General features: G+C 32.0%; 1 protein-coding gene across 2 annotated transcripts; it reads right to left on the bottom strand.

Moving 5' to 3' along the window:
• Positions 1 to 412: 412 nt before the first annotated feature.
• Positions 413 to 15,972, bottom strand: LOC124354150. Of its 2 annotated transcripts, XM_046804400.1 has the most exons (5): positions 15,013 to 15,972; positions 5,462 to 5,694; positions 2,991 to 3,159; positions 2,139 to 2,416; positions 413 to 906 (listed from the first exon to the last, which is right to left on the bottom strand). In XM_046804400.1, the coding sequence occupies exons 2-5, from the start codon at positions 5,672 to 5,674 to the stop codon at positions 415 to 417; spliced, it is 1,152 nt and encodes a 383-aa protein (XP_046660356.1). In that variant the 5' UTR covers positions 5,675 to 5,694; positions 15,013 to 15,972; the 3' UTR covers positions 413 to 414. The 2 variants fall into 2 exon arrangements, with proteins under 2 accessions (XP_046660356.1, XP_046660357.1); XM_046804401.1 differs by lacking the exon at positions 15,013 to 15,972 and having other exon boundaries at positions 5,462 to 5,861.
• Positions 15,973 to 16,482: the final 510 nt, after the last annotated feature.

Here is a 16,482-nt window from a genome sequence, read left to right as displayed (position 1 = left end):
AGAGATGATATACAGGTGTATGTAAATTTCTCTCTATAAATTTTCAATACTGCTCACATACACTATATTATTCATGATGTTTTCACCATACATTCAGCTCATTCTATGGTGGATTCCAGCAGCATTACACCATTCTGTTAACAGAAAACATATCAGAGTTTGCAACTGTTTTGAGTGTAGCAGCCATATTCCAGCTTCGTTGGTCCTGATTGTCTCTTGTTTATTTAAAAAAAACTTGTTTACTCACAACTGAAGCTTGAAAAAACAAGTTTGAATGAGATACTGAAATCAAATAGAGGGGCCAGACGATATTTAATTTTCTAATTTAAAAACTAATTATAATATTCTATTAGTCCAAATACTTATGCCTTTGATTGGTTTTAGTTACTATAGTCTTGTTAGAAATTATATGCATTAAGTCTGTGGACTGCTTAATAGTTCAAAAGCAAATACTAGAACTGCCAAACTTAGACCGCTTAGGAGGATTCTGAATGCAGCAAGGTTGTTACTAAGTGTCAGAGGTTCAAATGAATTTACCACAGTTTCTGTGGAAGAATCATACAGCAGCTGCTCTATGTCCGCATTGCCATGACGGAGAATAACATCTTTCTTCCAGTAGTTTACTAGTCCCACCTGGAAAAACCTCTGGAGTTTTTCTCTGCAGATTTCCAATATTGGTGAATGCTTGCTGAAGACTAGAGATACATAGAACTCATTTAAGGGCTGTTTCATCACCCTAAATCCTCTAAAATCCTTGGTCTGGTTCACTCCAACGATGTTCACAAAGACATAGTCATGGCCTAGGCGAGTCACTGGAAATGCAAATTTCCCAGAGAGCAGTGCTGTTCTAGAAGTGTTTCTCGTCAGCTCTTGATAGCGGCTTTCAAACTTTTTCTGCCAGGGATCCTAAAATAGACAAATTATAAAATGAAACAGTATCCTTTGTAAGCAAAATAGTGGTTTTGGATACAAATTAACTGGTTAGTGATAGACCATCATTTTGTTATAGAGTATTGTGATATAATAGTTTTAGGTTTTTAGAAGTTTACTTTCACAAAAGATTTACTTCAGGCCTTAGTGGGTGAAATACAATTCCAATTTTCAAGACATTGATGTTCAAAATGAAATCAATCAAATATTTAATAACCTACAGTACTAGTACTAATATGTGTCATAATATTAGATTTACCATATATAATATTCAAATTATAAAGTAATATTCAATAATAACCAATGTTATTCTGACTAGCCTTGTATGTTATTTGGAAAACTACTTTTCTATTTACAATGTGTACTGGATGTATATTATAAAGACTATATTGATATCCTTTAGTTTAAAGTCATTTATTAAATTACATGGTTTTGAATATTGTTTATAATGTACAAATGTGAACGATGCCTTAGAACATCTACATAGATTGTCAGTACATATGTATTGCATTAACAAGGTCAACCAAGTAATTAGTTTAGATTAAGTTTATATTTATAGTTTCAATAGAATCAAAAATTTAGTCACATATACAAAACTGATAAGAGAAAAATTAAATACTAATTACATTGTAATGTAAACAGGTAAGAAATTGAATAAAATCAAGAAATTGAAGTCTTCCTACAATCAATTACTTATTGCTAGGAAACAGATGTGGCACATTCGTAATTTACGATCATGATAGAGAGATATTTCTCATTATATTATTTTTGTTCAAAAAGCTACTAATAAACTGTTAATAACTCAAATATTTTACAAAAATTATACTAATTGACTGGCTGCTTCGGTATTTTTCAAATTGCCTACTAATTAGCGAAAACCAAAAAGGAAATATAATATTCACTCTTAAAAACCATTTGAACGATACAGATGATTGTCTAATCAAACTTGTAAAACTACTAGCTTTTTATCTAGATAGGAAACCTTTGCTGGAGTGTACTGGAACTTGGCAATCTCTGTAGGAAATCGTCTAGGATAAATTAAGTATTCAAATCCAAGAAGAAAGAATCTGTTTAAACCCTCAGAACCACAAAACAAGGAACTGAGTGAACTAGTATATTGGGTTGTTGTCCTTGGTTGTGTAATAATAATATTCATCATTTTTGTACATACACAAGCTTCAGAAATCTCAAACCAATATAACAGATACCTCCAGATTGAAGTAAACTTCTCTTTCACTTATATTTTCAAACCCAGGTTCACCCCACTGGAAGTTACTCTTCACCAAGTCTTTCACACTGTCTAGTGGGGATGTGTGGTAGGGGACCATCAGACGGGAAAGGATGGTGTTGCTGAAGATAGCAGAGACAAAAAAGCTCAGAAGAGACCAGAAAGATATAATCTGGCGGGTGATCTTCACTGATGATGGAATATAACACGTGCAACCAATTGTCATGCCAAATACTATGAGGAAACTTTCAACTGCACCTAAAAACACCAAAAGCAACATCCCAACAGAAGTTTCAGTTAGACGTTCCAGGATAAGAGAAGCATTTATACTGTTCAATGTACTGTAAGTCCAATCTCATAGAATTGCAGGAAAGAATCTATATTACAACTTTAGATGTATTATATTGAATCTCTACAGGATTATCAAAAATCCAAAAACATACACCAAAAATACATTTATTGTCTTCATAATTCAAAAAATTACCAAAGGACTTTTATATCACCCTGACTATAGATGTTCAGAGAGAAAAATGAGTAGTTTTTATGTTATACACATCCAAATCATTTTGTTACAAATTTGTGGTTAATTAGTTTTAATCTTTATCATTATGCTTTTGGAAATCTTAAACAATCTCACAATAATTTATATAAGCTCTGACAATTGTCATCATAAATTTAATATTTGTTTGAAAAAGTTTTTTTTAATGTGCTATGACATGTATGTACATTTTTCCAGTTACTATAGCAAACTATTAGTATACTATAAAATAAATATTCATGAGGCTCATTAAAATAATAAAATAATCAACTTTTTGATGCTCTAGTGGTTTACCTGATATATTATTATTGTTTGGAGGACTTCTAGATTTCCACAAGAGATAAGAAATGGAAACAAACGTTGTCAAGAGAATAATCCAGACTGTCTTCTCAAAAAGCTGAATCATTATAATCCAGTAGCCATAGACCAAGTGCGGTCTTGGGACCAAAAATCCTGGATAAACCTAAAGAATGTAAAATTATGTTTCTTTACAAAAATTTATTTCATTATTTAGTAATAAAATACACTTATAATTCACATATTCACATGAGTGAGAGATACCTCATACACTATTAATTATTCCTGTACTTTGTTATACTGATTTCACTGTTGTACCAAGTGTATCACTGAGCAGAAAGTACTGAAAGCTCCAATATTTTTATTATTATATATTTACCAAGAGAAAGTAGGATCCAAATGTTTTATCGTAATTAACCTCTACGATAATGTTTGATCAAACATGACCTCTAGTTTTCTTGGACATAACCTAAAATGGTTAAAGTATTGTGGTGTACCTAAAGTGGTCTTCTTGCATATATGTTTTGATATGGGATTGAAGTATATTAATATTTTGTCATTAAAAGGTTAAAATGTTTAAAGAAAATGTATTTGCAATTTATATTTTTCATTAATATAAAAAAATGTAAAGCATAGTTTTAAAGGACTGAAAGTTTTCTAAGTGTTTTCTTATTGTACAACGTGGTGAGGTATGCTTTCTTCAAAACAACTGAGTTTATAACAAAATTTGTGTATATGGCTATATTCAGAAGTAGTGTACCAGAGCTACCAAGCACTACTTCAGTAGGAAGTAGCTGATGAACGTTACACAATGTTTTGATGAAAACTTTTGAAGTTCCACTGTTTATGTAAAATTGGCAATGCTTCAAAAATCTTTTATTGGCTTCTGCAATGAACCAAAAACAAAGGACAATCAATTAGCACTGGTTTTCATTAAATGTTTTGAAGTTAAACTACTTGTGTGTAAGTTGGCAGTGCTCCCAAAATGTATTTGCTTTGCTTCACAATAAACCACAAACATCAGGAATGAATGCATAAACAATTAAACATGTTTTTAAACTGCTGGAATTGTATAACTTTTACTTATTCAATTATGTTATTGACTTCCACAATACCACACAAATAATTGGTACCACACACAGTTTTGATAACAGATTATGAAGTTGCACTGTTCCGTTGACAGTGCTTTCTTAAATTATTCTTGATGCATCAAGTAATCAAAGACAAACATTGGGAATACATGTACAAAACTCAGACTATTGATATAGATTTTATGAAAAGGTGTGAAGTTGCACTTCCAACTTCACTAACACAATAAATTACTCAATTGTCCTTTATCGTCTTGGTCAGTAGTTTGATCAAATGGGTCACATATCACTATAGTTGATATAGGCTAATGAATATGAAAAATATAAACTTTCCTTTCTCTTTATACTGCTCTAAAATTTAACTGTGGTAATATTGGTATCACTAACATCATAGTACTAAATAAAATATAAATCTTTAAAAATGTTATCAAAAAACAAATTGTGACATGTGATACCATCAACCTGAAGCTAGAAAATAAACTTTAAAATCAGTTGTGTATAAAAATCAGACTTGTAACATAATTGGCACCATCAATGAGAGACACCATTTAAACTGTAAATGGACATGTAGAAGAATAATTTGGAACTAAAAGATATCAAAGTATTTTTAAAATTGTATTGCTACAAATACTACATTTTCTTAATAGTAGTTTAAGAATGCTAGGTTTTATAAGTGTTGTAAACTCTTGAATCACAATCAATCAATCCTTTCTTGTGATGCTAAACAAGGATCTGCCAATAAAAGTAAGTACTAACCAAACTTCGCTTTGAAAAGCCTCTTTTTAGTTAAATTATACAAAATCCTTTAGATTTATTTCAGAGTTCATAGGATAAAGAAATATGCCAATTGGTTTCACAAATTAGTTTTTTTAATTATTGTACTAAATAAAATTTTTCCTGGATGTTCTTGGCAAAAGAATGCACAAGTATGCCATTTAATGTTTGAGGCCCAAAAATCCTAATTGATAAAATTTAGAGCAAAATATATAAAATATTCTATGACCAAAATACACTGTTTTTTCCAAGAAGTTAGCCTCTTAGATTAAACTAGGATTTTCAACCTTAATGTAATTTCATATGTATTGGTAACTAACTAAACAATGTAAACAAAGTATAGTCTGATTTCTTCATTCCATGTTTATATCGTCAACAACATGGTGTGTGATAATTTTCTGTTTTATTATCATTCAAAAATAAAGAGTTCACAAGGGTCAAAAGATAGCACCAATCAATATTCAAGGCCCAAAATCCCTTACTTTTTGTTTATGCAAAATTCATCACCTGGTTATTGAAATCCATTATGCAGAATTAGCTTGTATTAGAGTATAAGACAAACTTACATAATTTATTATTTTTTAGGAAAATAAAAACTAAGCTTACTACATTCCATGGAGGGCCGAAATCTACTGGGACTGAATAAGGCAGAATATTCCAAATATTGCAAAACCCTAAATCGGCATCTCCACTTTCCAAAGTTCCAGCCACGCCTCCTATCCAAGACATATTAGGGAGCATGTTCCCCCAATCCCCATGAGGGTCTACAAAAGTCCAAGAAAAGTTTACCCTCTCAGCTAACTCTTGCATCATCAGCATCTCTATTCCATCTTGGGTGCCTGAAAATTAAAAAGTCTTTAATCTTGTTTGACTTGTTATTAATAGTTTAACAATTTTTCCAACCTCAATGTTTAAAATGTTATATAAAATTACTGAAAAACATTATTGAGATCTACATTTAAGATTTAATTTCCATTTTTTTGCTGATTCCTTACCAATTGGTAGAAAAATACTGTCCATTTAAAGATCCCAAGCTTCATTCAATTGACTTCATTGATTCTTTGAGACATCTCACCTTCTGTGTAAGAATGCACAGATTTTTTAAGTCTCACAATTGCTTGAAGTTTGCCTTAGACAAAACAAAACTTCACGATTTCCAAATAAAAACAATGTGAAGTGTCTAAAATAAAAAGTTGGGCTTTACCATTATAACACATCAATGGGAGCAACACAACATCAGACACCTTGGTGTCTGAACATCATGGGAGTGCAACTGGTTGTCATGCATAGAAGTGACATAATACATTGAAGAGCTTCATGTACAACACTTTCCCACTGACTAATTTTCATCTGTCTTGATTTCAAAGCTAGGTATATGGTATTCTATAATCACACCATTGTATCTCTCTACTTGCCCATTTTCACATGTCATTTTAAAGGTCTATTCAATCGAAACACAATGACATAAACGAAAACATCCCTACGACGATTCTAGCAAAAGTTATGGGGCACCCCATTACATTGTAATGCCACCTAGAAAAAGACACCAAACCAAACCATGCAAGAACCAAAGAACCAAAACTATGCACACCAGAAACAGTAGTAATATGTAAAGGAATAATCTGGGCACCTCAGAGTCTTACTAAAAGATATCATGCATACATTTTTGAAATGCATAAGACATTGGCATTATCCCTATAGATTATTATTTTGTGTGTGTTATTTTCCCATAACTTTTACTAGTAATGGCATAGAGGTGTTTTCTTAGTGTCATTGTGTTTCTTCTGTTTAAACCCTCAGAACCACAAAACAAGGAACTGAGTGAAGTAGTATATTGGGTTGTTGTCCTTGGTTGTGTAATAATAATATTAATCATTTCTGTACATACACAAGCTTCAGAAATCTCAAACCAATATAACAGATACCTCCAGATTGAAGTAAACTTCTCTTTCACTTATATTTTCAAACCCAGGTTCACCCCACTGGAAGTTACTCTTCACCAAGTCTTTCACAATGTCTAGTAGGGATGTGTGGTAGGGGACCATCAGACGGGAAAGGATGGTGTTGCTGAAGATAGCAGAGACTTCCATCAATAACATCAGAACCATTTTCAAAACTTTTTAAATTAATCAAAATTTCTGAAAATAATTGGTAAAAAACTCCATAGGGTCCATTTTATACTGTAATTCTGTTTTATCTTGCAGATAAATGAAGCTTCTTGCCCACAATGAAACAGTTTTTTCCCCATTGAAATTAAGTTAGGAAGTTAGTTGTTATTAAATTGTTTTAATCTTTTTGTAGGTTGCATGTTTTTTAATATTTAAACCGATAAAAGTAGGTAACCGAATACTTAACTATGGTCATATGGCATACCATTTTAAAGCCTATTAAATGGCAAAGTTTTTAATATCACTTGACACATTCTTGTGTACAGGATGTGGTAAAAAGATGGGGTTCAATAATATTTCAGTTTTTCTGAAACTTAGCAACTTTGCCATTTGAATCGACCTGAAGCTTAATTTTCTTTTCTTACCGTTTGTACCGATAACTTTTTCAAATTGAAAATTTAATGGAGAATCTAAAAATGATGTAGTTTGCTCACATATGTCTATACGTTGCTGAGAAATATCAGATTTACGTACAAAAACATGGGTTTTTTAGAAAAAACTGAAAATAATTCATTTCAGACCTAATTTTTGAAGTTAGACTTTTTTATAACCGCCATTGTATCACATTTACATTGCATTATAACCCAAAAAATTTTGTCACACCAAGAGCCACTCACCCTGTATAACAAAATTAGACGAAAAATTCTTCTGTACTTTGCACCTGCCGTTCTGCTATCCCCCCCTCATTGTACTACATTTTCAAGGGCCTATGACCCTTCTTCATATACTCTAGAATCTTTCATAGATGTTTCTCTATATCTATTTGGGTTAAAATTCTCATATATATATATATATATATATATATATATATATATATATATATATATATATATATATATATATATATAAGCAACACATATATATAATTTTTAAATACTATTTAAAGCAAAACCTATATGGTAAAAATTATTTTTTTATAATTTGTTTAAATAATGAAAAAATCGGTAGCACAAAAAATTTGTTTGCGAACATTGCAATTTATAGTTAAAAAAAGAAAATACCACATCAACCATATAAATTCATTCACTGTAATTGTAATCCGAGGTCAAACCTCCCAGGCGCTCCACTCATTTGTAAACAAAAACTGGTACTGAGACAATACTTACGCATTACTTGGATGTGTTTTCCACCAATAAGTGTTGTTTCTCAACCAATAAAAGGTTTAAAGATGGCGACTACCACATTTGTACAAAATCAAGACATAATGCAATATTTATGAACATGCATTCTATAAAAAATTAAGTTTAAATTAGTGTATAGACAAATGACTAGTTAAAAGCATTGAAATCCTGTCATCCTTTCAAATCTTCCAACAACCATAGTCAATAATCAATTTGAAACAAACAATTTATATGCTTGTTTTAATCTTTGTATGTTTCAAGATGATTAAGAAATAGCAGAACATTTTTTTGAAAATTGACAGGTTTATATAATTTATTCAATATTGTTGAGGCCCATCTGAAAAGTGGTACCCATTTGTGCAATGAAGACACAAGAGTAAATATTATTAACAAATATAAACATTTTTATTGGAAAGAGCATACTTTACACTGCTTCCCCACATAATCTCCAAGCAAACTTAAGCATTTTTCATAACGTGTGAAGAATTTTTTATTCCAGCGTCATAGTCTACCTTCGGCAGGGTATTAAGATATATAGTCACGCCAAGTTCTTCATCGCTGTCAAATCTTTTTCCTGCCAGAAAGTCTTTAAGTTTTGTAAAGAGATGAAAATCCGAAGGGGGGCCAGTCCAGGCTATACAGTGGATGGTCGAAGGTTTCCCACTTGAATTGCTGCAAAAGTTGTGTTATCGCAGCTGCATGAGGCCTGGCATTTTCATGATCAATAATGACGTCTGTAGACAGTAAACCTCGCCGTTGATTGTGTATTGCCTGCTGTAATTTATTTCACAATATGTATAAGCATTAATTGTGTCTCCATGGACCATAAAATCATTACACCTCATCGATCCCAGAAAATGGTTACCATAAATTTCCTGTTGGACGCAACTGTCTTGAATTTTTTTGGTTTGGTTGGTGAATGAGCATTATGCCACTCTAAACTGTCGTTTACTCTCAGGTGATGCATAACAAACCCATGTTTCATCCCCAGTAATTATGCGAGTCAGGAAAGAGTCTCCTTCATCGGAAAAACACATCTCAGAAATGTCCGTGCTTGGTCCAAGCCATACACTTGGTTTTGTGTTCATCTGTAAGCATGCGAGGGACCCACCCTGCACAGATTTTTTAATAATGCACATGGTCTTTCAGAATTTCATGAACAAATGTTCAAGACACATGGGGAAAATACTCAGAGTTCATTAGTTGTGAAGTGCCAAGCATTCCTCACACATTCGTCTACTGAGCTCAGCAGTTGGTCTGTAATGATAGATGGTCTCCCTGAATACTCCTCGTCACGTATATTCCCCCTCCCCAGGTTGAAGTTGTGACACCAGCACCGAACAGATGACTCGTCCATCACATTACACACCTCCTTTAATTAGCAATGAATATCACAAGGTCAAACATTTAGTGCATTAAGAAATTTCTTAATTTGTTTAAACATTAGAAACAATCACTGACACAACAGAGGCAATGCTAGCGCTACTTAACCTTGGCCCAGAGAAGCCACTGATGCAGTCTAACCCTGTCCAGCGGCTTTGCGCTTCATGTGGCACTAACAGATACTACTTTTTAGATGACCCTCGTAGTTTCTCAATTAAAACTAATAACTATGTGAATAACACAGATGAATGCCTTGGAAAAGTTATAGATAATTCCACAGGTAAAGGACTCATTCATGACACTCAGCACATCACTAACAAATTCAGCCTTGGAAATTTCTATGCCAATACCAGAACAGAAACCAAACTGTAGAGGATTTATACATTTTTTGTTCTCAAGGAAATTTGATAGTTGCTTACAAATTATCTCAAAAAATTTAGAAAAATACAGTAAAAGTTGGACAGGTAGTTGTTGAAATTCTTAATATCTCCCTTCTTATGTACCAATTTTATATTTGTATATTTTATTTTTTTTTTTTTAAGTTTCAAACTCAATTAATTCAAAATGTTCAACAGATGATGTGTAATGATAAAAACTGTGCTAAAATGTGCAAATAGTGAATTATCATAATAGATATTTGGCAGATTTTAAAATACCTGAATTCAATGGTCCCAGCAGGATGGAAAACAACGAGCAGTTGAATGTAACTACTTTAACGTTTCTTCCTTGCAAATTGGCAACAAATTTATCCTCAAAATTGGATTTTGAAGTTATCAGCTGGAAGGTTCTAGGAGGAATAAATGGAGAACTGAGTTTGAAAGCTCGAGTTTTCTGTACCATAACCACTTTTGCTAGTCCAAAAACTTTGAATTCGTTAAAACTAAATTCTACATTCTCAGTATTGTTATTTGCCAAATCAACAATGAGGAACGAATGTTTCATTGAAGGAATTCTGTCTTTAAAAAAGCGGTTTCTTCTTGGAACAGTGAAATTGAATAAAATATTATCGTGACATTGTTTAGCAGAGACATCAGTTACACCATAGTCAAAATGTTTGATGACATACTTAAGGCGGTTTTCAGTCACATATCCAATTACATTCTTTTGTATACAGTCATCAATCTCATTTGTCCAAATACATAGTGTATTAGAATACATCAATGATGTAAATATATTGTAAACAGGGAAGCTTATATCATATTGTTCTTCTTTGCCAGTGCAAAGATCAGTATTCCTAATCAATGACAATTTCGCATTTAATAACTTGAAAAATAAAAGGATCATTAGTTTTGTGAATGTTTGCTTTACAACCATGATTAAAAGGTAAATACTTACATTAACCAAAGCCTTTTACAAACTAAAAATTGTTTGGTGAATTCACAATAACTGAAAGACAGTAAGTGGTTTGACAATGCATAAAATATAACTGTTGGTCTTATGATTGACCATTAGAACAATTTTCCTTAGTACCTCATTACTTTCCTCAATCAAATTGGAAGACTTGCAAAAAATTCTTATACCAAGATATGAATGATTTATAAGTATTTCTACGTGTATATTTAAAAACTTTTTTAGATCTCAAATCTTTTGTCACAGATTGATGTGAAGTTTTGCTACTCTTAGAATTCATTTATTAGGGATCGATAAGGCAGATTTTTAGTTCCTTTTTATACTGTACAATGTAAAAGGAGAAAGTAACAATTTGATTTATTGAACCTAAACTCAAAAGCTAAACTAACTAAATTCCACTAAACATGTATTGTAAGTGTATGTAAACAATTGTATGACATTGCCTGATAAAAACAACCACAAGGAATTAAATAAAAATAACAAATTTAGACTACTTATATTATAAGTTCTTTGAGAAACTGATTGTGTCAGTTTACATAAAGAGCAATTCTAACTGTACATCATATAAATAAAAATTAATCGCAAAATGTGTTGGTAAGCTCAAATCTCGAGAACGGCTAGACCAATTCGGGTTATTCTTTTTGTAAAATGTTCATTGAAATCCATGGAAGGTTTTTATGAAGCAAAATATAAGAAAAGTTACCTGAAATATTTTAGAATTAAGAACAATTCTAGTTTTTACTTTTCATAATCCAAATTAAATTGAATCCAAATTAAATTGGCTGAAACATCATTCTGTTTACATTTAAATTTGATCAAATATCAAGAAAACAGTGCTTGATCAGTAGTGCAATGCAGATAGTTAATAAAAAGTGAACATCAAACTTTTCTCCAGATCGCACCAGTGACAAATTTAAATCATCTAATGCATTTTAAATATTATTTAAACACTGCTATGTAACCAACGTTAATGAACAAAGTTATGAATGTTTTCACATAAGTTAATTTAAACTGGTGGGCTTCCTTGACATTGTGATATGGCATTTTAACAGTGGCTTTTGGAAAAACAGAGAAATTAACACTAAAATGCCTCAACGATTCATTCTTTCCCTGGCTACAGTCCAAAAGACAAGTGTATCGCAAAACTTTAATAACGATTATTTTGGAATGTTGCATAACCTTAATAAGGAATTCCCCCTTATACCGAAAGTACATAAGAGGTAGATATTACTTCCCCTTGGCCGTAATAGGTCCTATATGTGTGTATATTTTCTTCATCAGGACAAAAAAACAAACAACTATGTCCCTGTAAATATTTTAAACTGAAAATAGATTTCCAAAGTAGATTTCCGAGAACTGCATAATCGAAAGTATCTAGAATTTGATCGAGGAAATATTGCAAGCTGAAATTTCACATAGTAAGTGAATTTAAACGATCTGAAGTAGGCACTTTTTAACAGAAGTAGGCTTCTCTGTCCTACGTAAATATATATTTTTTCTTCGTCAGGACAAGGCAAACTCTACTATGGTACGGGAAACATCTTAGACCTGAAATATGTGATAAAGGCTAGAAATAGACGCTTTTTGACCGAAGTAGGTTTCCGAGACCTGTGTGTTTGTATTTTATTGATCAGAATAATAATGCAGGATCAGCTGTGACATTGCAAATATAATTAATTAATTTGAACCAGAAATGCTCTTCCACGTGCAAACATGATATATTAATTAAATTAAACTCTAATAATATTTACCATGAACTTAAATAATATCTACTTGATGTAGGCCTACTTACGTTTTAAAATTTTCATAGAACTCCACCATTTTACATCTTAAGTGCTTTTACTAAGTAATATAAGGACTTCGGTTCTAAAGATTGAGTGCAAAGCCGTGGGTAACAGCTAGTAAGAAATAAAATATGGAAATTCATTCTCGATTATGTTTATAATGCAGATACTCCTGTAGGGTCTAGAGAGGTCTTGATATAAACCATTTTAAGTGACTTCAGCTTTGTTTCATTTCATTTCTCCTGGCAGTAAGTACAGTTCCTTCCCAATATATGGTAGTCCTTCTCAAACATAAGATTCTATGCTAAAAATTAGTAGTCTGTAGCATGCATGAGTAGTTTACCGGGAATTGTAGGTGTGGTGATCAGTGATTCAAGGAAGGCTCTTTCTATCAATTTATGAGAGCTGTTCAAAAAGTATCAGACCTTCTGTTGTCCTGATTAAAAGAATGAAGCACTGGTGGCCAACCTTAGTGAGGATGTGGAGGGGACTGTCATGCGCGTGCATACACTGTTTTTTTATCATGACAAAGCTTCAGTCGCCAGCAGTCAGCCTAAGAGAGTAGATCTTACTGTTGTACTTGACAGGTTTTATCAAGTTATAAAATGACAGAAAAACTTGAGCGCACTTCTGCATTAAAATTTGCAGAAAGCTTGGCGATTCGCAAGTGGCAACAATTCACAAAATTCAACAGGCTTTTGGGGAGTCTGCAATAAGCAGTACTTGAATAAAAGAGTGGTACAATTGAGTCAAAAATGGTAAAACAGTGGAAAGTGAATTGTGTTCAGGCAGGCCATCGACAAGCCGGAATGAGACTGTTATTGATCAAGTGCGAAATTAGTCACTGTAAACCATCGTATTACAGTCCGGAAACTAGAAAAAAAAAATTGGAGTCAGCATTGGGTCAGTACATTTGATTTTAACCAAGGATTTGAAAATGAGAAGAGTGTCCACAAAATTTGTTCCAAAGTTGCTGACATTGGAGCAAAAACAACTTCGCTTTGAAATTGCATGCTGTACAGTGCAAACAGTAACCCTGACTTCCTGGATAGAGTGATTACTGGTGATGAATCCTGGATTTATGGATACGACCCGGAAACCAAGATGAAATCATGTGGAAACATACAACATCTCCAAGACCAAAACAAGTACAGCAAGTTCACTGCCAAATCCAGGTCATGTTGACAGTCTTCTTTGACTCCAGTGGAGTGGTACATAATGAGTACGCACCACACGGCCAAACCATCACAAAAGAATACTGCTTTGAGGTTCTTCATCACCTACGTGCTGTGTGCTGTGATGCTGTATCTGTGACGCTGTGTGGCAACAAAAACTTGGCAGATCCATCACGACAATGCACCTACCCATTCTGCACATCATTCAGAGTTTTATCGCTAAAAACAACACACCTCTGGTTCGCCAAGCTCCGTACTCCCCCGACTTCTGGCTATTTTCTAAGCTGAAAATGCCCCCGAAAGGAACTCAATTTCAAGAAAGAGAAGACATTAAACAGAATACAATAGCTGAGCTTAACAACTTTCTAAAATATGCCTTTCAGAAATATTTTAAACAGTGGCAGAAGCGCTGGTAGAAGTTTGTAGCTCTAGTTCAATAAATGCACTTTTAATTAACAAAAGTACAATATTTCTCAGATAAAGAGGAACATTAACATCATGATTCTTAAGTCATTTAAGGTTTTACAGCAGGTGCCTCTAGTTTCTATGCACTTTAGAACTGTACTGTACTGTTTTTTTCATCCTGGAGACAGAATTTGCTGTAGGTTCTCTTGAGTTCTTTCTACCTCCCTCAGGCAACTATAACACAAGAGAATGTAGCTTCCAAATATAGCAAAGTAAGTTTGTTGCTTTTGCTGTTAGCGTGTTACTGATATAATTTATTTACTTGAATATATTTATTTTCAATACACACAATTTCTTTTATCATTTTATTTGGATATTCAAGAATTTATCGCATATTCAAGAGTTCCTCTGGCTAGTGGGTGTGCTATCAGTCTTGATACTGTGTTATAAGTATTTTTGAACGTAAAGTGCTAACTAGTGACTCTTTGTTTTGTTTATACTATCAATAAATTCAAAGTAAACAAGTTAAGAAATAAAATTTTGTTTTTTCTTACAGTGAGATTCTATTATTTTTACACTTATTAGGGAGACTTAATTAACCTAAAATTAAATTTAAAAGTTATCTACTAAATACTGTTTTGATAATTTTCTTAAACATTATCAGTACTGGTAACTGTTGCAGAATAATAGGGCAGTGTTAGTAGTGCATATAATGACCACATTATTTTAAAAGTGAACTATTTGTAAATAATCAGTGTAACCTAGGCCTACCAGCTTGGTCATGTTTGAACTTCTGTAATTTTCACTGTATGTACTCAGCACCATAGAGGCAAATTATTACTATATTAAAGAAAGACAAAAAACAAACAGTAATCAATGTGGCTTGCTATAATATTATTTATTGAGAACTACACTACTTCACAGGAAATGTCACATGCTTGAACTAACAGGTGGAAGAGAAGGATACTATCTGACTCAAGTTTCTTATCAGCTAGTGATAGCACAACTGATAGAGTAGTAGACACCCAACCTGAAGTTCATCAGTTCAAATCCTAGTGAGGACTTTTATTTTTATACCGAATATCAGTAATCTAGCTAAACTTTTAGCAATTTACTACCATTTAAATAATTTTTTAAAAGTTTTTTTTTTTTTTTTTTTTGTACAAGACAATTTTGAAGATTACTGACACTTATTTATGAATTGATTTATTGAAAAGCTGTCCGCTTTTTAATAAATTATAGGTATTGCTATATATTCTAAGGGAATTTTATAATTAGTTTTTTTGTTTTTGTTTCACTTACCGACTGTTGTTTAGTTATACAGCAGGATATTATTTGTGTTACAGATAATATAGTGGTAATGATGAAGAAAGGACCCAAATACTCCTGTGGAAAATGTTTAAAAAATGTCTCTAAGAACAGTAAAGCAGTTCTATGTAAGGTTTGTTTACAGTGGTTTCATTGTAAATGTATTGATGAATCAAATAACATTTATGAAAAAGTAAAAAAACAACAAATTAAATGGGCATGTTCAGATTGTTCTACATCCGAAATTGACAAGAAAGATGAAGATCATAATCTGGTTAATGAGGAATTAATGGAACAATTGAATTGTTTATTGCAGAAACCCCATAACCAACATTTCTTTCGATTTTAACTTATTTTTAGTATATTAATAATCTACAAATTTAAATACATTGTTTGGTGCAGAAATTACACAACTGCAACCATCCTAAATTTCTTATATATATTCTTATATACACATTTAAGAAATATATATAAATAGGAATTTAACACAAAGAAATTTGTAAAATAAAAGTTTTTGTCCCCATCTTGTTTAAAATTTGTCTGTTGGATTTATTTTTATTAGAGACAAAATTATCTTAGATTTCTACAGCTATTCTATATATACTGAAAATGTTTAAAGTCAAATTTTATATATATATATATATATATATAATATATATATATATAATTTGACTTTAAACATTTTCAGTAAACTTTTCTGTAGCTTTACAAAATTATCTTCTTTTCAGTGTAAAAAAATACAATTGACTTTTTAACATTAAAATTGCTTTTGCCAAAACACATTGCTTTAAATTTTCACAATCGTGTTATACATTTTGTAACATATAAGTATGGCAAATGTTTGAAATCCTATTATCCTTCCAAAACATCCATCATCAATACAAAGCTTAAAGCAAAGAATTATATTAAATAAAAGTAAATAGATAAAAAAGA

The sequence above is a fragment of the Homalodisca vitripennis genome, chromosome 2 (assembly GCF_021130785.1).
Source record: "Homalodisca vitripennis isolate AUS2020 chromosome 2, UT_GWSS_2.1, whole genome shotgun sequence".
Lineage (NCBI taxonomy): Eukaryota > Metazoa > Arthropoda > Insecta > Hemiptera > Cicadellidae > Homalodisca > Homalodisca vitripennis.
Note: the sequence above shows the minus strand (reverse complement) of the source record. Positions and strands in the feature narration are given on the sequence as shown.